At 34.8% G+C, this 21,654-nt stretch overlaps 1 protein-coding gene across 10 annotated transcripts in view; it reads right to left on the bottom strand.

Annotated features, from left to right (window-relative positions):
* LOC101498080 (serine/threonine-protein kinase ATM) overlaps positions 1-21,654 on the bottom strand; it is an 85,244-nt gene that overhangs the window by 56,268 nt on the left and 7,322 nt on the right. For 9 of the 10 annotated variants that reach the window (XR_012163164.1, XM_073368579.1, XM_073368573.1 and 6 more), the window contains 9 exons: positions 21,004-21,102; positions 20,414-20,470; positions 20,183-20,267; positions 11,420-11,494; positions 6,033-6,074; positions 5,885-5,955; positions 2,714-2,762; positions 1,223-1,294; positions 19-174 (listed from right to left, as the gene is read on the bottom strand). Coding sequence is in view for 9 of the 10 variants with exons in the window: in XM_073368579.1 (XP_073224680.1) it covers positions 19-174; positions 1,223-1,294; positions 2,714-2,762; positions 5,885-5,955; positions 6,033-6,074; positions 11,420-11,494; positions 20,183-20,267; positions 20,414-20,470; positions 21,004-21,102 (706 nt within the window). In the remaining variant the exon portion in view is untranslated. The remainder of the gene's footprint in view (positions 1-18; positions 175-1,222; positions 1,295-2,713; positions 2,763-5,884; positions 5,956-6,032; positions 6,075-11,419; positions 11,495-20,182; positions 20,268-20,413; positions 20,471-21,003; positions 21,103-21,654) is intronic. The other variant, XM_073368576.1, reaches the window with a different exon arrangement.

Below are 21,654 nucleotides of genomic sequence, written 5' to 3'. Positions count from 1 at the left end.
AAGAGTGATAGGCTGTACCTTTTGACTACTATCAAGAGACTCAGTGACATCCAAAGAGCTGTAAACTAGAGGAATTTCTTTAAAGCATTCAGGTAAGGCAACACAACCTACACAAAGTGCAAACATAGCACTGGGCAGGTACAAAGTCATCCGCTCATTCAATGTTGAACAAACCTGCACAATCAGTTTCATAAGTCAAATTCTAAACTCAAATTGTGCTAGCCATTGGAATGTAGCAAATCGGATCTTAAGGTATATTATATGGTAATCTGAAATAGTTTGGATCTTGAGGTATATTAAATGGTAACCTGGAAATGGGCTTGTCTATACAAATACAGGTCACCCCAATATTGTTGGACATTTAGATGAAAATTGGGCAGGTGGTGCTAGTGATAGAAGGTGTGCTTCAAGTTGTTGAGTTTTGATCGAGGGAAACTATTTCATAGAAAAGCAAGAGTTGTTGTTCTCGCACACTGTTGTTACCATGGGTATTGGTCTAGTCCTCCCAAGCTTTATTTTCCCTCTTTTCATTTTAATATACTTTTTAGGGTACAGCAAATGAGAGATGGTTGATTTGGGGTGCCAACATAGTTGGGATGCCAAATTTACCATATGATGCTTTTGCACTTTTTCTCTCTTTAGCTTAAAAAAAATTGTTGCAAGGTCAAGTACAGAAGCCATGTATCGTGTTATGTCCAACACTACTTGTCATCTTTTGTGGTTGAAACATTTACTCCAAGAAGGATTTGGTTATATGGAACTTATATTTAATAATTAGTTGGCATTGAATCTTTCTTCAATCCTCATCTTTCATGAGAATACTAAACACATACAAGTTGACTGCTACTTTATCAGAGAGAAGATTCTTCCAGTAATAGTTAAAACCACTTTACTGAAGTTGACCAATATATCCACCAAATCTCTGTGGAGAGACCTCAAATTGATGATATATGTAGTGTAACAATCTACATGCATATGATATATGCTCCAACTTGAAAGAGAATGTTGATTATAGCCATAATCAAGATTATTCTCTCCAATTATTATTATTTTTATAGTTTTCTATTCTTTTCTTTATTTTAAGAGATTCTCTTTGGTATATATATTTCTATAGTCTCAATGAGTAATAGAAGTTATCTATTCTAAATCATATATTTTCCTTTTTGTATAAACATAATGAAATATAAAATACTTTGTTAATCACAATTTAAAATAAACACACCTTCCTATCAAGATGATTCAAAACTTCCTTCAAAAGGTTCTTTCGAAGATGTAAAGTATCTCGAAGATCAGTCTGCATGATGAAGACAATAATTTTAAACAAAAGTAGCTCAGGACACAAACATTTTTATTTCTACCTAAATAAAGGTCGAAATTACCCACATACTCTTAGATTTGTTTCTAACTCAACCCCACAAAAACGGTTTGTAAGGTAAGCATTCACCAATCTAGGCAATGTGGGACTTAGGCTTCTCTCCAACACACACCCTCACACTGGTCTATAATTAGGCCTAGTGCATGGAAAATATGGATGTCCCAACAACAGCTCTAGGATAGGCTTTAATACCATTTTAGACTTAAGCTCTAACTGAACTACACAAAACAGAGTTGTAAGATAGGGATTGTCAAAGCTTTATACGCACTAGTTAGGCCATATCACTTGCGATGGGGGAGTTTTTCTTCACTACATTTGCAAAACTTTCCTTTATTGAGAAACAAGAAATAGAAATGTAACCATAACTTTAGATAACTAAAAGAATATTTGTTCAAATGGACCATATGAAGGCTCAAAGGTTGCTTCATTTTATTGTAAAGATATGAATTATTTCAACAGGGGTGTGACATATTTAATGCCATAACAATCCAATTCGACATGGCATTGGCATAATCATGATACCGAAACTTCTGTTTTATTCTAGGAAAGGAATTAATAGGCAATCATTTAGTCTATATTGTGGTATTCTTCATGATCAATAGGAGGATTAACTAGACCCACAACAAGAAGTGTTTCAAAACAGTAAACAAAGTAAAAACCAGATAGCCTTTTGGTAATTAAAAATAAAAAACCACACATTTTCTTAACTTTAGATCTAACTAAACTCCAAAGCGAGCTCATGGGATGAGGGTTTGCCTCGACTTATAACTGTTGTTCAGTTCATATTATAGGACTCTCAAAAAAATTCGAACCAGGCACTTAGATTTCCATGTTTAATAAGGCTATGTATGGATAGATGCGGTCTCCCCAGGTCGGTGATCCCACTACTTCTCCTAATATTCTTTATCAAGGTCTAGGTTAACCCAATTTGTCAAAAGTCAAAACTCCAACAAATTCTCTCAAGTCTTGCAAAATTAAAGCCTTGAAATTGAGTCGTGCCATCATGGGAACATGCCTGCACTCCCTTTCTAAGTAAGGTCAAGAATCAACAAAATCTATTTTTCCATTCAAGTTAATATACTTTAGAGTCTTAGACATGTCCTTCTACTGCATTGAATCTTACATATTTGGTTTCTTTTATTGGATACTTTCCACAATGTACTTAGTATTTTTTTAAAGATCATTGAGTTATTTTCCAAATTCAAAACTTTCTATACTGAAATTTGAAATCAATATGGTAACACAATTCTATATAATCATAAGATTATAGGTCAATTACGAATCTAACATCGAGTAAATATCTCACATGAAAAATATGGTGTTCCTTTGGCAACTTACATTAGAATTCTTCCTTGAAAAGTAACATGAGAGAAAATGCAAGATGGGTCTGCATAAAAGAAAAATCATGAATTACAAAAGAATGAGGAAACAAAATGAAGTATGTAACAAATTTCATATTCAGAAAAGAAATAAAGAAAAATATTGAAAAGGAAAAACAAGTACTTAGTCCCTATAAAAGAATCTGTTACAGTTTCAATCTTGAACAATAACATTGCTTTTGGTCCTTGTTGTTGTGGTTTAGTTCTTGTAATATTGGTTCATTTAGGAATTAGTCCTTATATAATCCTATTCCAAGCATTAATAACAATTGATTCCAACATGGACAAATATTAAAAACTAAAGTCAAAATGAGGATCTAAACCAATTTTTTCAATGATATAGAGGGACACGAACTGGATTGAAGTTTATTTGTAACTATAACAGAAAAAAGTTTATTTGTAACTATAACAGAAAAAGATGTATACTACATGGACTAAAAATTTATTTAAGTCTAATTAATTTAGAATATTTGGTTGATGCCTGTCAGAATATTAGAAAATATCTTATAAGATCTTTTATATTATATTACAGTATCTTGAGTTATTTTTTAAGATCAATTTATAATCATAGAGATATCTTAGAATATCTCTCATTATTATTATGATTTATTCCTGATTTAGGATTGAGTCTATGTTTCTCTATAAATAGAGATTAGTATTGAGTCTTTTGTAATAAAAATCAGCATTAAGCTATTATCAATAATATTTAAACCTTTATTATTTTCTCTCTTCATTTTCTCTAAAATCCCACAACTTCAACATGGTATCAGAGCCGATTTCGATCATCCTTGAAAGATTTTGTCTCTATTCCGCTGCTGAGTTCCCAACAGTTAGGGAATATAATTATAGATTCTCTTTTTTCAACGTGACATTCCTTTTCTAAACCATTATCGTGTTACATTCCGACACCGGTTTCACTCGTTTTCCGTTCAGTTTGCTAATGCTGCCGCTGCCACTATTTCCGGCGAATTTTCCTGCGAACGACGTCGTAATCTCCAGATCAGGTCATGCCCGAAAACGTGTCACCAAAAGTTGTCACATACGCTCTCACGTGCTGCTAATCTCTCATGCGAGTAGATCTCACCCGTCGTTGTCTCCACAGCATGTGATGGCGCGTTTTGACGCCTCTTAGTTGCTGCTTGGTCGGTCAATCGCACCTCAACCTCATAGTTTCAAATTTGCCCTCATATTCTAGTTTCGGGCTACGGTTACACCTACTACCTCCAAGATCCGCTGTGTTCGTCTCACGCGCCGCAACCAACAGCCTCGAGCTCAGGCGCGTATGTCTGCCTTCCGGCATAATGTTTCAGTCGTCTAGATTGAGTTTTCCTTCCTGGTTCCAGATCTGTTTTATGTTTTTTCTTTCCAGCCACATGCATACAGTTTGGCAATTTGTCTCAGATACACTGGCCCTATCTTTGTCCCAGATGTATTGGCATTGTCTTTCTCTCCATGAAGCATGTCTCTCTCTCCTTGAAGCAAATTCAAGTTTAAATATTTTGAGTCTCTGATATTATTGGTTTGAAGCTTCCAAATGCAGTTTTTTAGAAGGACGAACTTTGCTTTGTTCAATTGCTTGCAATGAATTTCTCTCATGCTGATGATCATTCCGGCTATCTGGCTAGGCTGTATTTATAGCAATTCTCTCCGACTTCACCTGCATCTCTGAGTTGCCTTTCCATCTCTTTTTTATTATTTTGCAGAGCAAAACATTGTTTCCTTGTAACAAGCTAAGCTTAGTAAGTTTTAGCTTGAGGGGGAGTGTCAGAATATTAGAAAATATCTTATAAGATCTTTTATATTATATTAGAGTATATTGAGTTATTTTTTAGGATCAATTTATAATCATAGAGATATCTTAGAATATCTCTCATTATTATTATGATTTATTCCTGATTTAGGATTGATTCTATGTTTCTCTATAAATAGAGATTAGTATTGAGTATTTTGTAATAAAAATCAGCATTAAGCTATTATCAATAATATTAAAATCTTTATTATTTTCTCTCTTCATTTTCTCTAAAATCCCACAACTTCAACAATGTCTTTACTCATAAATGTTTGATTGGGGCCTTCATCTGAAATATAACATCTCCTTGTGTCCTACTTTCTTTCTGTTCCTTTCATTCTCATAAAAATTAGCAAATATAAAATAAATATATTAGACAACTTTTTTTACTTTAATTTGAAATATAACATCTCCCCTTCTTTGTCCGATTAGGATTGCCCAAACCTTGTATAAGACTAATTTAGCCATGTCTCTAGTCGTGTGACATCTCAATAGTTATCATACATATTAGTTACCTGCAATATCATTTTACACTAAAAAAAAATATTTTTGGAAGGATCTTAGGATCTGCGTTGTCTCATGTTTTCGCTCCCAATCTTAGCAAGGATCTCGATTTTGACAACCCTGCAGATCACAAATAACTCCTACTTCCCCATAGTACAACATATAAGTAGGTAGAAACATAACTAATTATTTCCTCTCACAGCATATGCCCTACAACATATAATAAGATAGAAACATAACTAACACTCCCCTCTAACAGTCGGTAACTACCTTGTACAACAGTTGCTTAACTCTCCACTCTCACAGTAATTGCCCTAAATAGTAGTTCCTTAGATCTTGTGGTTCTTTCAGGAGTGAACACTCCAAATGATTGATTTGTTTAAACTTGGATCTAGCAATTGGTGCTCATCGCTAAGCAAAGTCATGGGCACTTCCAATGTGTATTTACAAATTAGACTAACCCTATGCTAGAAATAATAATTGGTAAAATGAATAAAACATATTGCTGATGTGTTTTTCTGTTTGAATTTAATCACTGTATGTGTCTATGTACTCTATAAATTAATTGCATTAAAAGCAATTAACTCGTTAGAAACATCTAAGATGCAACAGCCAAATTTCTTTAAGTAGCATTGTTCTGTATAATCCTGAAACAGTAACAAGATATTCTATACATCCATGAAAACTTAAGCACTTGATCTCTAAGTAGTTGACACGAGTGTGAAAATATGTGATTGAATTTATTTACTTGCAGAAATTATAAGCTTTCATTAAAATTCTGACAATCTTTAAACCATATTAAATTGTAATCGAGGTAAAACTGTAAAAGACACTTACATTGAAGTTGGTCTTTTGAAAAACTGAAGATCCCACACATCTTGTGGTATGAGACATGTATCTACTAAATCCTGGATAGAAACATGTATTGTTAGAGTTATAGACTAATATTAACAACATGCCAAGCTGTGTGAAGCCTATAACTAACATTTGTGGTTATATTACTCAGAAGCGCCAAAGCAGCATCCACCTGCATCAATGTGACGTTACAAAATTAAAATCTTAGCAGAAATTAACCGACAGAAAATGTATATAAGGATAACAACAAGATACATAAACCAAGCAGAAGATGAAAACATAAATTTCTAATCCGGGGAAACTGTAAAAAATAAGATGTGAAGTAAATAAAAATGCATCAGCTCAAAAGAACTTCCAAATCTTACCAATATATTTGGAAGTGTTAAATTAATATAAAATGCAAAGCACGTTCTGTCATTCTATCTAGGAAATAATTGGTGTTCTGTTGTGAAGGTTCTGTAAATAGTTCAGTGTAGTTGGTTCAGATGCTAGCAGTTAGAACTGTAACAGTTGGTCAGCTATCCCCTCGGCAAATACTTGTAACTCGTCTCCCTAGATATACAGAATTGTAAACTCAATTTGTTTAAATGAAAATCACAGAACTTCAGTTCAATACTTTTTTCTCAAATACATGGTATCTAGAGCTTGAAATACCCATTCCATGGCTTTGTGAGAACCTTTCTCTACACTGCCACAACAACCTCTCCATTAAACTCTTCTCCAATCTCAACTGACCTATCTTATCTTGGGAGAAGCTGGAATTATCTCATTGGATTAAGATTAAAACACTCAGCTATTATCATGATTAGTTTATGTTGGAATGGTTTCACCAACAATGGTTTTCACCAACAATGATTTTCTCAAAAATTTTGGCCATGAGGGAATTTCTAATGCCCTAAAGGTTGAGTCTCAAACTCTTTCTTACTCTATAGCTCAAAGAGGTAATTTTTAGAATACTGCTCTACTTAGTGTCTATCTTAGTCATACTTGGATTATCGACTCTGGAGTTAAAGACCATATGATTGGAGAGTCAAGTTTGCTTGGCTCTCTTTCAATCATTGCAGGGAAAAGTTTTGTTATTTTGTCACCTTTGTTAACCTTAAAAAATGTCTTACATGTTCCTAATTTATCATGTAATCTGCGACCCATTACAAAATTAACAAACGATATAAATTGTCAAGTTAACTTCTTTCATTCTCATTGCACTTTTAAGGATTTAAACACGGGGAAGAATATTGGCAATGCTAAGGAGAATGGAGGACATCCTAGTTTTATGTATTTGAAACATTTGTTTCCTAAATTATTCTAAGAAGCATTAGTCTTTATTTCATTAGGAAACTTGCAAATTTGCTAAGCATCGCCGTTCTTTTTTTTCTACACAACCATATAAACAATCAAAACCGGTAGCAGTTATTCACAATGATATTTGGGGTCCTAATAGAATAAACACATTTTCTAATCAAAAATGGTTTATAACTTTTATCGATGGTCAAACTAGAATTCGTTGGATTTATTTATTGAAAGAAAAATCGGAAGTAGGACAGGTTGTCAAAAAATTCTTTAAAATTGTGCAAACTCAATGTCAAACAAATATTCAAGTCTTCAGAAGTGACAATGAAAAATAATATTTTAATATGTTTTTGTCATATTTTTTTCTTGAAATGGGGTTGTTCATCAAAATATTTATATTAATACATCCCAACAAAATGGAATTGCATAGAGAAAGAATAGCTTCTTGAGATTGCTAGAGTTTTACTGTTTGCAAATAAGGTTCCAAAATATTTGTTGGGTGAAGCAGTTTTAACTGTATCATATTTAATTAATCGTATGCCATCTAAAGTTTTAGATTTTCAAACTACTCTTTATGTTTTTCGAAATTGTTTTCCTTTGACTCGTGTCTCTGCTGATTTGCCACCAAAAACTTTTGGTTGCACTGTTTTTTTTTTCATGAACATAAGCAACTAAGCAAACTCAAGCCACGAGCAATAAAATGTATTTTTATTGGTTACTCTCCAACTCATAAGGGGTATAACTGTTATGAACCAGAATCAAAAAGAATTTTTGTAACCCTGGATGTTACTTTTGTTGAAAATCAACCATTTTTAACTGACGTTCATCTTCAGGGGGAAAATTTTAAGGAAGATTCATTTTTTTCTTTTGAAAACATCATTACTTTAGGTGATACAGTGTTGTCACAAAATTCTTAGACTTATATTGATGCACCAAAAGAAAATGCCCAAGAATTCATATTGGAAGCTCAATCCACTTATGAATGAGGTACCGACAGATTCGGGGGCAACGATTTCAAATCAAAATCACAATGAACAAATTCTTGATCTCAATAATAATGAAGGATCACCTAAAATGCCACAACATAATGACTTAGATAAAGAGACATAAAGCAAGTTTGATATCACTAATCCTACTTGGAAGGGAAATGTCTTTAAAAGAAGAAACTATAAACAAAGAAATGGAGGACCCATTGTCCGACAGTTCCAAAATTCTGAACCAATAGATAATCCACTACATCATCTTAATACAGGTAAGTCTTCTTTTGTTCTTAAGAGTCATGTTAAGTATCTTGATATAAACATTTTTATTGCAATTAGGAAACTTGATAGATCATGCACAAAACATCATTTGTCTAATTATGTGCCATATTCAAAATTGTCTTCTTCATTTGTTTCGTTTACCTCTTAGTTGTCTGCTGTAGAAATTTCAAAAAATATCCAGGAAGCTCAAAAAAATCCAAAATATAAGGAAGTTATTGTTGAGAAGATGAGAGCTCGTGAGAAAAATCAAACTTGGAGAGAGATGACTTTGTCTACAGGAAAGAATATTGTTGGTTGTAAATGGGTATTAACTGTGAAATATATTTCTGATAACACAGTTGAAAGATACAATGCATGTTTGGTTGCTAAAAGGTTTACTTAGACATATGGCATTGATTACTCATAGACTTTTGCTCCTGTTGCCAAATTAAACACTATTATACTTATCTTGTCCTTGGTGGTGAATTTAGAATGGTCTCTTTACCAATTTGATGTAAAAAATGTTTTTCTGAATAGTGATTTGGAGAAGGAAGTGTACATGGATAGCCATCCTGACATTGAAGACAAGTTTGGTTCAAATGTGTGCAAACTACAAAAATCCCTTTATGGTTTCAAGCAATTCACTTTATGGATATATGTAGGGACAATCAGACCATACTTTGCTCATGAAGTTCTCTAATGTTGGTAAAATTGCAATTCTAATTGTACATGTAGATGATATTATTCTCACAAGAGATGACATTGTTGATCAGGAAAGATTCAAGAAAAATTTGGCAAAAGAATTTGAGATCAAAGATTTAGGTGCTTTTAAATGTTTTCCTAGTATGGAAGTTGCTCGCTCAAAGAAGGGAATTGTTGTTTCTCAAAGAAAATACATCTTAGATCTCTTGGAGAAGACTAGGATGAGTGGGTGAAGACCAGCAGATACTCTTATGGAATTCAATGTTAAACTTTGGGTGAAAGGCAGTGTTCCTGTTGATATTGGAAGATACCAAAGGTTGGTTGACAAACTTATTTATCTAGCCCACATTAAACCAAACATCGCTTTCTCTATGAGTGTTGTAAGTCGATTCATGCACTCTACCTATGAAGAACATTTGGAGGTTGTTTATCGGATCTTAATGTACTTGAAATCCAATCCTGGAAAAGGTTTGTACTTCAAGAAAATCAATGAAAGAGAAGCCTCTATATAGAAAATCTTGGATATTGTGTTTATGTTTGTTAAAATTTAGTCACTTAGAGCAGTAAAAAACGAGGTGTTATTGCTTAAAGCAGTGCTTAAGCCGAATTTAGAGCAATGGCTCAAGGAATCTGCGAAAATTTGTGGATTTGTAAACTCTTAGGAGAACTAAAAATGAAAGTTCACTCACCCTTAAAATTGTTCTATGATACCCTTAAAAATGAAAGTTGATTCACCCTTAAAAAGACTTAATGTTGAACGACTTATAGTCAAGTTGGGCGTGACAGATATCTATGCACCAACTTGAAGGGGGTGTCAAAGAATCAAGAAAAATCTGATTTGATTCTCTTTTATTTTATATTATTATGTTTATTTTTATTTTATGATTTTGTCATTATTACTATTGTAATTTCTCTTCCTATATAAATAGTATATGGTTGTAATAATAAGATATGAAAATATTTTGCCTTTTACTTTCTTCAGTTTCCCTGATCAATTAGGAATTGGAGTCTTACATCCCTTTTAAAAGGGATTAATGCTTAACTTTTGTTAATCATCATATCACAATCACAATCATATTTTAAAGCCTTTTTGTTTTCTCTCCTCTCTTTATCTAAAACACCCTTTAACTTCAACATAGCATCAAAGTGGTATCATCTTCCACGGCCTGTTCAGTCACTATTCCTCAGCTAAGTTCCCAATAGTTCAAGAATGTACCAATACTTGTATCCAGAATTCACTTTGTTGAATTATCCTGCTTCCTTTTTTGTTTCAAATGGTTGTCTCAAGGGCTTCAGCAACCATTAAACACCGGCCCTTCTTCAAGAATGTACCTATCATGCTGCGGCCACTGCCTGAAAAAATTTCCAGGGAGGGTTTTTCATGAAGTCACCATCAGATGAAGCAAAAACAGCCATCTATCACCTGCTGGAATGCATCCATCATTGGAGTTGTCACTCACTGTTACCCATGTGAAAAGACTGTCAGATTCAATGGCTCGTACAGCCCATGTGCCACTGCACAATGGTTTGTTTAAGCCAGTGACGTGCCAATCTTCTTGTCGGCACCTACGACATTTGTTCCCGTGGTCAGCGGTTTGATTTGATCCCTCAACCAATGTTGTCCAGTCTGATATTTTCTGTTCGCTCTGTTTTCATATCAACTTATGTGCATCTATCTAGTCTGTGAGCGCCATTCAGACCCATGGGCTTGTGGTTGTACTTTTGCTGCCTCTGTCTCTGTCTCCTTCTATTTGAGTGTTCTCTGCATTTGTAGTTTCGCAAATTATTTTTCTCTGGTTTTGGCATTCATCATATATGAAAAAGGTGCATTGCTTCTATTTCGCTTCTGTGCATTGCCTCAAGCCCACATTGGCTCTGAAAAATCATCACTACCTGTGAATTTTGCGCCTCTATATTCTGCTCAATCTGGTTTTGCTCGTTGTTAACATTGTTCACAGTTGTTCTCCACATAGGGCATATCTTATCTGAAGAGTATCTTGATTTATCCCATAGAATTAGGTTCATATCGATTAGTAATATTTCAATACTAGTTTCCATTCAATTAGGATCCAGAGTCATGTATCCCTATAAATAAGGGTTAGTGCCTAACCTTTTTGAATCAACAGATAACCATCAGTAATCATCATATTTGAAAATTATTTATTCTTTCTCTCCTATCTTTATCTGAAATTATTTATTCTTTCTCTCATATTTGAATATTCTGATACCCATCAAAAATGCAAGTTAAAATTGGGAGGATGGCTGCTATGTAAAACAAACTTACAAGAGTGGTTATATTGCTGAAAATCGGCAAACCATGCACAATAGTACTCCAAAGTACTTTCCAACCATTGATGAACTGCAAAATTCACTTGATCAAATCAATGCATACTTCAGGAAGAAAATACCATACTGGAGAAACGACAAGGATATTGACAAATTTCCAGAACAACCTAAAAGAAAGTAATCAACCTCCAAGACAAAGCTCTTAAAATTCAGTGACAGCTAGGTAATGTGTTTTATTTAAATTAAACCTTGAGTTTCATTGATAAAATTGTTCAAACTATTCAATTGGCATTTAGCATAAATCAGACATGTATGGCAATTTTTTGTTACTCTATTTTGTTCTCCCATTAGCAATTAATACTAATAAACCTTTCATTTAGCATAAATCACACAGCTTAGGAAGTAAAAAGGTACATTAGTTCAAAAGAAATTGCCCAAAAGAAGTTTCACATGTCAATGTCAATCCTCCATTGCCAACCCCAACTATTAGTTTTTGTCAAAATCTATTTTTGTTTTATAACCCTCAAGTATAGGGATTCAGTTATATATTTGTACTAATAGGGATTTAGTTATATATAAGTACTAATAGGATTTGGTTGTTTAGTAATCTTATATATATACATATATATATATATATATATCTGATGTATTGCCAGCATATTTTTCAATTCAATAAATATATTTTACCCTAATTCTTGAGATAATATCGAGCTCTCGATCTTTGGGAGTTTCACTTCCGCATAAACCTACCACCTTCGTTGCAGTTTCTATTTTCCCAAAACCTTAGCCATCTTTATTGTGCCCCTTTTTGCTGCCTTCATTGTAGCAACTTAAGATTTCTTGTTGGCCTATTCGTTGCCATAGTATGTTCAATAATCACGTGTATTTGAACGCCTCCTAGACCTCTTTTCAGCGCCGTTTTCAACCAAATTGTAGATCTTCCATTTCTGGTTTCGTTTTGGGTGTTCACTTTTTGATTACAACACTCTTGTTTGTGGGTCATTTGAAGCTCACACGGTTTTTGCTCGGACTTTTCTGTTGCGGCATTATAGCACAGTTACAGTTTGTGGATATTTTTTGGACGTTTGAAGTTTGTTTTGTTTGATAGATCAATCTTTTGTCTCTAATATCTTTTGTCTGCTGATTTTATGGATATGGCAGTTAAAGAAAGCAAAAGTAGATTGGCCCAACTCAACGAAGATTAAATAGAGAAGATTAGATCACTTCTTAGTAAGTTGGAGAAACTAAGAGGTACTAGTTCTCTGGTATATACAAGTACACTTCCTTTTGGTAAGTTTCAATTTTCTTTTGGACTTAATGCTTCATATACAACCTATAGCCAATATTGGATACTGGATTTTTGAGCCACTGACCACATGACACCCTTACCTACACATTTCTCCACTTATTCACCTTGCCCTAGCAACAAGAAAATATCCACATCAGATAGTACCATTCTAACTGCAGCAGGTTAAGGAGATGTCCGAATAAACACATCCATAACTCTAAGAAATGTCGTTCATATTCCTAAGTTGTCCACTAGCTTAATTTCCATACAAAAACTAACACAAGACATATCATGTAATGTTTTTTATAATAAATCTTGAGTCTCTCAGAACAAGAATTTACGGAGGACAATTTGTAATGCTAGAGAATGGAATGGTCTATATTACTTGGATAATCAAAATCTTCCTCCAAATCTATCCAGCAATACCAACTCTTTTTTTTTCTAAATCAATAAAGACCAACAGAAACAAGTTCATTTTGTACCACTGTCGCCTGGGTCATCCTTCATTTAAAGTCATAAAACAGTTTTTTCATTCACTCTTCAAAAAATTAGTGGTAGAAAGTCTTCACTGTGAGGTGTGTGAGCTTGTTAAGCACAAATGTGTACCTTTTTCAGTTAATAACCAAATGAGTACTTCTCCATTCTATTTAGTTCATACTGATGTATGGGGTCCCTCTAATGTTCCAAATACATTAGGAGCCCGTTGGTTTGTAACCTTTATTGATGATTGTACTCGGGTTACTTAGGTTTACTTGCTAAAACAAAAATTTGAAGTCAGCTTTGTGTTTGTACAATTCTTCTCCATGATAAAAAACCAATTCGGAGTGAGTATTAAAAGGATTAGGTCTAATAATGCCAAAAATTATTTTAATCACGGACTTAATTCTTTCTGTCAAAAGGAGGGTATTATTCATGAGTGTGTTAAAACACCCCAACAAAATGGGATTGTTGAGAGGAAACATGGGTATTTGTTAGATCAAACTCGAGCAATGTTATTGCCTTCTAGTGTCATTGCCTTAAAACCTCCCATGGAGGCCCTATCACCTTCTAGTGTCATTGCCTTTAAACCTCCCATGGAGGCCCTGTCCCCGTTCTACCCTAATGTGTTTACCAGTAGTAATCTTACTATCAGAATATTTAGGTGTGCGTCGTTTGTCCATATTCATAGTGATTTGGGAGGTTTGCTAGAGTCGTGGTGGGTCTAGGTTTCAAACAAAGCCAAGGAGATCATACCCTTTGTATCAAACATTGAGTCAGGGGGAGTAACAGCGTTATTAGTATATGTGGGCGACATTATAGTGACCGATGATGATGAAAAGGAGCAACAATTGTTAGGACAACACTTAGCCAAAGAATTTGAGATTAAAACCTTGGGAAAATTGAAATATTTCTTAGGAATTGAAGTGGCTCACACTAAGAAAGGGATTTTCATATCCCAACAAAAATACATAACAGATCTTCTGCAAGAAACGGGCAAGACAGCATGCAAGCCAGCGAGTACACCAACCGATCCAAATTTAAAGTTGGGAAATGTAGAAGAGGACATTTAAGTTGACAAGGAAATGTACCAAAGATTAGTTGGAAGACTAATATATTTGTCACATACTAAACACGATGTTGCCTTCGCTGTAAGCCTAGTTAGTCAATTCATGCACCAATCATAGGAGGTACACTTGCAAGCTGAACTCAAAATCGTGCAATATTTGAAAGGAACTCCAGGAAAAGGATTTTGTTCGAACGACTGGAATTGTGGGTCTTGAAGCATATATTGATACTGAATATGCAGGGTCAATTGTAGATAGAAGATCAACCACAGAATATTGCATTTTCCTATGTGGGAATCTTGTGACTTGGAAGAGTAAGAAGCAAAATGTGGTATCTAGATCTAGCGGTGAAGTAGAATTTAGGGCAATGGCACAAGGGATATGTGAGTTACTGTTGAAGAATCGAGAGAAATTAGATTTTATTCTATTTTATTTTATATTATTATGTTTATTTTTATTCTGTCATTATTACTCAGTTTTACTATTGTAATTTCTTTTCCTATATAAACAGCTTAGGGTTGTAATAATAAAATATGAAAGTATTTTATCTTTTACTTTCTTCATGGTATCAAGAGCTCTAGTTAGGGTTCTGTAAATCTTTCCACAACCATTAGGGTTTGGAGCTCCAACCAACTGAGCTAAATCTAATGGCATACAATACCCCATGGAAGGTAGCCCTTGTGGATAGCGGCGACAATGACGATGGTTTGGCAAAAAAATCAGACGTAGTCAACAACGCTGATAATTTAGACAGCGCCCTAAGCGGCAGTGGCAGCGGCACAGGCGGCAATGGCAGCAGCACAGGCAGCAATGGCAGCAGCCTAAGCGGCCAGAACGGTTTTTCCAACTTTTTTGGCCATGAGGGAACTTCTAATGCTCTCAAGGTTGAAATCCAAAAACTAAATGGAAAAAATTATGTCGAATGGTCCCAAACCGCAAGATTGATTTTAGACGGTAAGGGAATATACGGTTTCCTAACAGGAGAGGTGCAAATGTCTGCCACAACTGATCCGAATTACAGGTTTTGGAAATATGAGAACTCTGTTATTATTGCTTGGTTGCTTAGTAATATGGAATCAACAATCAGAAAACCTTTTATGTTTTTGTCTACTGCAAAGGAAGTTTGGGAGGCTGTCAAAGAAACATATTCTGATATTCAGAATTCTTCTCAAATTTTCGATCTTAAATCACGATTGTGGCATACCAAACAAGGAGATAGAGATGTCACTACCTATTATGAGTTGATGACACTATGGCAAGAATTGGATCTCTGCTATGATGATCATTAGAAGTGTTGTGAGGACAGTGTTTTGTTTCTTAAGAGACAGGAGAACGACTGTGTATTCATGTTCTTGGTCGGGCTTAATAAGCGGCTTGATGAAGTTCGAGGCAGAATATTGGGAAAGATCCCATTGCCATCACTTTGGGAAGCATTCTCAGAAGTTAGAAGAGAAGAGGCGAGACAAGGTGTTATGATGGGTAAGTCACCTTCTATTGGTGAGGTTGAAAGCTCTGCCCTAGTCACAAAAAATGAAGACGGGAAGAGCGCTGGCAAGAAACCATGGTGCGAACATTGCAAACGTCCAGGGCACACACGTGATACATGTTGGAAGCTCCATGGAAAACCTCTAAATTGGAAGAAAAAAGAAAGAAACGAAGGTCATGCGCTCCAAGCTGGTACATCTGATCAAGAGAAGCAGTCTCCTTCAAGCCCATCTCCTTTCACCAAGGAACAGTTAGATCAATTGTACAAACTTCTTGAGTCTCAAACTTCTTCTTGCTCTATAGCTCAGAGAGGTAATTTTCCAAATACTGCTCTACTTAGTGTCACTCCCAGCCATACTTGGATTATTGATTCTGGTGCTACTGATCATATGACTGGGGAGTCGAGTCTATTTTCTTCTTATAGTCCTTGTGCAGGTAACCACAAAATTAAAATTGCAGATGGCTCTCTTTCACCCATTGCAGGGAAAGGCTCTGTTATTTTGTCACCTAAGTTAACCTTAAAAAATGTCTTACATGTTCCTAATTTATCATGTAATCTGTTATCCATTACTAAATTAACAAAGGATATAAATTGTCAAGCTAACTTCTTTCATTCTCATTGCACTTTTAAGTATTTGAGCACGGGGAAGATGATTGGCAATGCTAAGGAGAGTGGAGGACTCTATTATCTTGACAATGGACTCGACTTCAAAGACCAACAAAAAACAAGTACCTGCTTTGAATCTATTTTTGTTTCTTCTAATAATGATGATATTATGTTATGGCATTTACGGTTAGGACATCCTAGTTTTTCGTATTTGAAACATTTGTTTCCTAAATTATTTTCTAAGAAGGATCCATCTTTATTTCATTGTGAAACTTGTGAATTTGCTAAACATCACCGTTCTTCTTTTTCTACACAACCATATAAACAATCAAAACCGTTTGCAGTTATTCATAGTGATGTTTGGGGTCCTAATAGAATAAACACATTTTCTAATAAAAAATGGTTTATAACTTTTATTGATGATCATACTAGAATTTGTTGGGTTTATTTATTGAAAGAAAAATCGGAAGTTGGACAATTTGTCAAAAATTTCTTTAAAATGGTGCACACTCAATACCAAACAAATATTCAAGTATTCAGAAGTGACAATGGTAAAGGATATTTTAATACACTTTTGTCCGATTTTTTTTTGCAAATGGGGTTGTTGATCAAAGTTCTTGTGTTAACACACCCCAACAAAATGGAATTGCAGAGAGAAAGAATAGGCATCTTCTTGAGGTTGCTAGAGCTTTACTATTTGCAAATAAGGTTCCAAAATATTTGTGGGGTGAAGCTGTTTTAACTGCATCATATTTAATCAATCGAATGCCATCTAAAATTTTAGATTTTCATACACCTCTTGATGTTTTTCGAAATTATTTTCTTTTGACTAGTGTCTCTACTGATTTGCCACTAAAAGTTTTTGGTTGTACTGCTTTTGTTCATGAACATAAACACCTTGACTAACTCGATCCACGAGCAATAAAATGTGTGTTTACCGGTTACTCTCCAACTCATAAGGGGTATCGGTGTTTTAAACCAAAATCAAAAAGAACTTTTGTAACCACGGATGTTACTTTTGTTGAAAATCAACCATTTTTTACTGACATTCATCTTCAGGGGGGAAATTTTAAGGAAGATTCATCTTTTACTTTTGAAAACATCATTACTTTAAGTGATATAGTGTTGTCACAAAATTCTGAGACTTATATTGATGCACCAAAAGAAAATGCCCAATAATCCATATTGAAACTCAATCCACTTATGAATGAGGTTTCGACAGATTCGGAGGCGACAATTTCAAATCAAAATCACAATGATCAAATTCTTGATCTCAATAATAATAAACGACCACCTGAAATGTCACAACATAATGACTCAGATAAAGAGACACAGCAGGTTTACTACAACTGACCCTACTTGGAAGGGAAATGTCTTTGAAAGAAGAAACCATAAACAGAGAAATGAATGACCCATTCTCCGACCCTTCCAAGATTCTGAACCAATAGATAATCCAGCACATCATCTTGATACAGGTAAGTCTTCTATTCTTAAGAGTCATGCCGAGTATCCTGATTTAGACCTTCCTATTGCAATTAGAAAACCTGTTAGAACATGCACTAAATATCCTTTGTCTAATTATGTGTCATACTCAAAATTGTCTTCTTCATTTGCTACATTTACCTCTAAGTTGTCTACTGTAGAAATTCCAAAAAATATACAGGAGGCTCTAAAAATTCCAAAGTGGAAGGAAGCTGTTCTTTAGGAGATGAGAGCTCTTGAGAAGAATCAAACTTGGAGAGTCATGACATTACCTACAGGAAAGAATACTGTTGGCTGTAAATGGGTATTTACTGTGAAATACAATTCTGATAACACAGTTGAAAGATACAAGGCACGTTTGGTTGCTAAAGGGTTTACTCAGACATATGGCATTGATTACTCAGAGACTTTTGCTCCCGTTGCCAAATTAAACACTATTAGAGTTCTCATGTCCTTGGCAGTGAATTTAGATTGGTCTCTTAACCAACTTGATGTAAAGAATGCTTTTCTGAATGGTGATTTGGAGGAGGAAGTATACATGGATAGTCCACCTGGCTTTAAAGATAAATTTGGTTCAAATGTGTGCAAACTACAAAAATCCCTTTATGGTCTCAAGCAATCTCCAAGGGCTTGGTTTGAAAAATTCACTCGGTCGGTCAAAAGGCAAGAACATATGCAGGGACAATCAGACCATACTCTGTTCATGAAGTTATCTAATGTTGGTAAAATTTCAATTCTAATTGTATATGTAGATGATATTATTCTCACAGGAGATGACATTGTTGAGATGGAAAGATTGAAGAAAAATTTGACAAAAGAATTTGAGATCAAAGATTTAGGCGCGCTTAAATATTTTCTTGGTATGGAAGTTGCTCGCTCAAAGAAGGGAATTGTTGTTTCTCAAAGAAAATACATCCTAGATCTCTTATAAGAAACTGGGATGAGTGGGTGTAGACCAGCAGATACTCCTATGGAATTAAATGCTAAACTTTGGGAGAAAGGCAGTGTTCCTATTGAGATTGGAAGATACCAGAGGTTAGTCGGCAAACTTATTTATCTAGCCCACACTAGACCTAACATCGCTTTCTCTGTGAGTGTTGTAAGTCAATTCATGCATTCTCCCTATGAAGAACACTTGGAGGCAGTTTATCGAATCTTAAGGTACTTGAAATCCAATCCTGGAAAGGGTTTGTGCTTCAAGAAAACTAATGACAGAGAAGTCTCTATATTTACAGATGCTGATTGGGCAGGATCAATTACTGATAGAAAATCCACCACTGGATATTGTGCCTATGTTTGAGGAAATTTAGTTACTTGGAGAAGTAAGAAACAAGGGGTTGTTGCCCGAAGCAGTGCAGAAGATGAATTCAGAGCAATGGCTCAAGGAATCTGTGAACTTTTATGCATTCATAAACTCTTGGACGGACTGAAAATAAAAGTTGACTCACCCTTAAAATTGTTCTGTGATAGCAAAGCAGCAATAATTATAGCTCACAACCCTGTACAACATGATAGAACAAAGCATACTGAGATTGACCGCCATTTCATAAAAGAAAAAATTGATGTTGGAGTTATATGTCTGCCATTTGTAACTTCCAAATCAGCAAACTGCTGATATCTTGACAAAAAGTTTGGCAAGACCAAATTTTGAGCGACTTATAGCCAAGTTGGGCATGATAGATATCTATGCACCAACTTGAGGGGGGGTGTTGAAGAATCGAGAGAAATTAGATTTTATTCTCTTTTATTTTATATTATTATGTTTATTTCTATTTTGTCATTATTACTCAGTTTTACTATTGTAATTTCTTTTCCTATATAAACAGCTTAGGGCTGTAATAATAAAATATGAAAGTATTTTATCTTTTACTTTCTTCAGTTACTATGGTTGAACCAATGAAGCTAAAGTGGGAGACTTGACGATAAAGTGGGATGAACCAATGAAGCTCTATTGTGATAATAAATCTACTATTAGCATAGCACATAATCCAGTGCAGCTTGATAGAAACAAGAATATTGAAGTCGATAGACATTTCATCAAACAAAAACTCGACAGTGGCCTAATTTGCACTCCATATCTCTCCTCACAAGGCAACCTTGCAGAATTTCTAACTAAAGGGCTAAACAGCAACAACTTTGAAAGAATTGTATCTAAGCTGGGAAGGAGAACACCTTTCACCAATTTTAAGGGGAGTGTCAAAATATGTTTTTGTTATATATCCCTTATGTATAAGGATTCAGTTATATATGAGTATTAATAGGGATTTAGTTATATATGAGTAATAAGTGTGGGAAAATAAGTGTGGGATGCATCAAAGGAAGGACAGTCAAAACATGTTAGAGAAACAGAAAGACCTCATTCAAGGTAGAAGATGGCATTGACAATATCTCTATCATTGAATTTGGAAGCAATAGAGCTGACGAAAGTTCCTGCAAACTCCTTTAGATATAAATGAACAGACATAAGTTCACAATATTCAAAGAGTAGCCAGGGTCCATAGTATAACTTTCTAGAACAAATCTGAAATGCACAAGAGACAATAATATAAAGCAAAAGAACCCTTATGCCTATTCAAAGAAGCATACCGCAGAGTCCACAACAAACCATCATAGGCCCGATCAACATTTGCAGAATTAAGGATTCTGCAATATTAGCTCAAATTTGTAAGTAAATAATGGAGGTGATTATCAACAGTCTTTACTACAAAGATGTGTTACACATGCATAAAGTCATATTCAATTCAAACCATGAGAAAATTAATTGAGAAGTGCCCGTTCAACCAGCAAACTATCAATCATAAGTTTCTCTCCATACATGCGCAATATTCCCACAGATAATATTAACTTTATGATGTTTAATAAAAAAAGCAATTTGAGTATAGGAGAAAGGGAAAAAAGTGCAAGACAAACCAGGTGAAAAAGCTAAAATGCTAAATAGTAAATAGATGGTGAGAGAGAACATGCGAGTGAAAAAATATGTAAATTATTGTAATCCAGAAATGTTGAGATTTTATCATAAAATTATTAGAGGGACAGAGATATAGGAATTATAATATCCGCTAATTCCTAAGCAGTACTTTGTACAGAAAACTGCCTATAATTTAGAGCCATTGTTAAAAATATGGCCACAATAACAGTTACTTTGTTTACCATGCCAAATATGAATCCTAAGTTACCTGTCAAAGCTCATCCATATGCCTTCAAACCAGTAGATGAGCAGATCTTTGCTAATGCGAGTATGAAAGTTTCGAGTTAGATAACAAAATGCAGCATTCCTGTAGCAAATATCCTTCATCAGATTGTGGCATGATAATTTTTAATTTAAATCATCTATATTAACAGAACACTATTAATTTCTACACTACGATATTAGAAGATGCATTCAAGGACTTCACTTCAGATTCTAGCATAAGACCAATTATTTATAAAAAGAGAAATTAAGATAAAACATAACAAAAATCACAGCAAGATACTCGTTTTTCTCTAAGCACTTCAGCCTCTTCTCATTTGTCCCCTCAATCCACTTCCTCTCAATCTGTTGCTGCCCCAACAACAATTTGTTGCCTCACCCCAACACGACCAAACACCTTCCACTTCCCCTCTTCCAAATACCTCTAAACCTCCCTCATCCTCACCTCCCACTTCTCCCTCATCTTACTCATCAGACCCTGCCCCTGCTCAACCACATATCCATCCTCAAAACAGTCATGACATGCAAACCAGGGCCAAGTCTGGCATTTTCCTACCTCGCCTTCACCCCACTCTACTTACACACATGGAACCTACTGCAGTTCCGCAAGCCCTTGCTGCTCCTCGCTTGCAGCCAT

The sequence above is a fragment of the Cicer arietinum genome, chromosome 5 (genome assembly GCF_000331145.2).
Source record: "Cicer arietinum cultivar CDC Frontier isolate Library 1 chromosome 5, Cicar.CDCFrontier_v2.0, whole genome shotgun sequence".
Taxonomy (NCBI): Eukaryota; Viridiplantae; Streptophyta; class Magnoliopsida; order Fabales; family Fabaceae; genus Cicer; species Cicer arietinum.
This window is presented reverse-complemented; position numbering and strand designations above follow the sequence as displayed.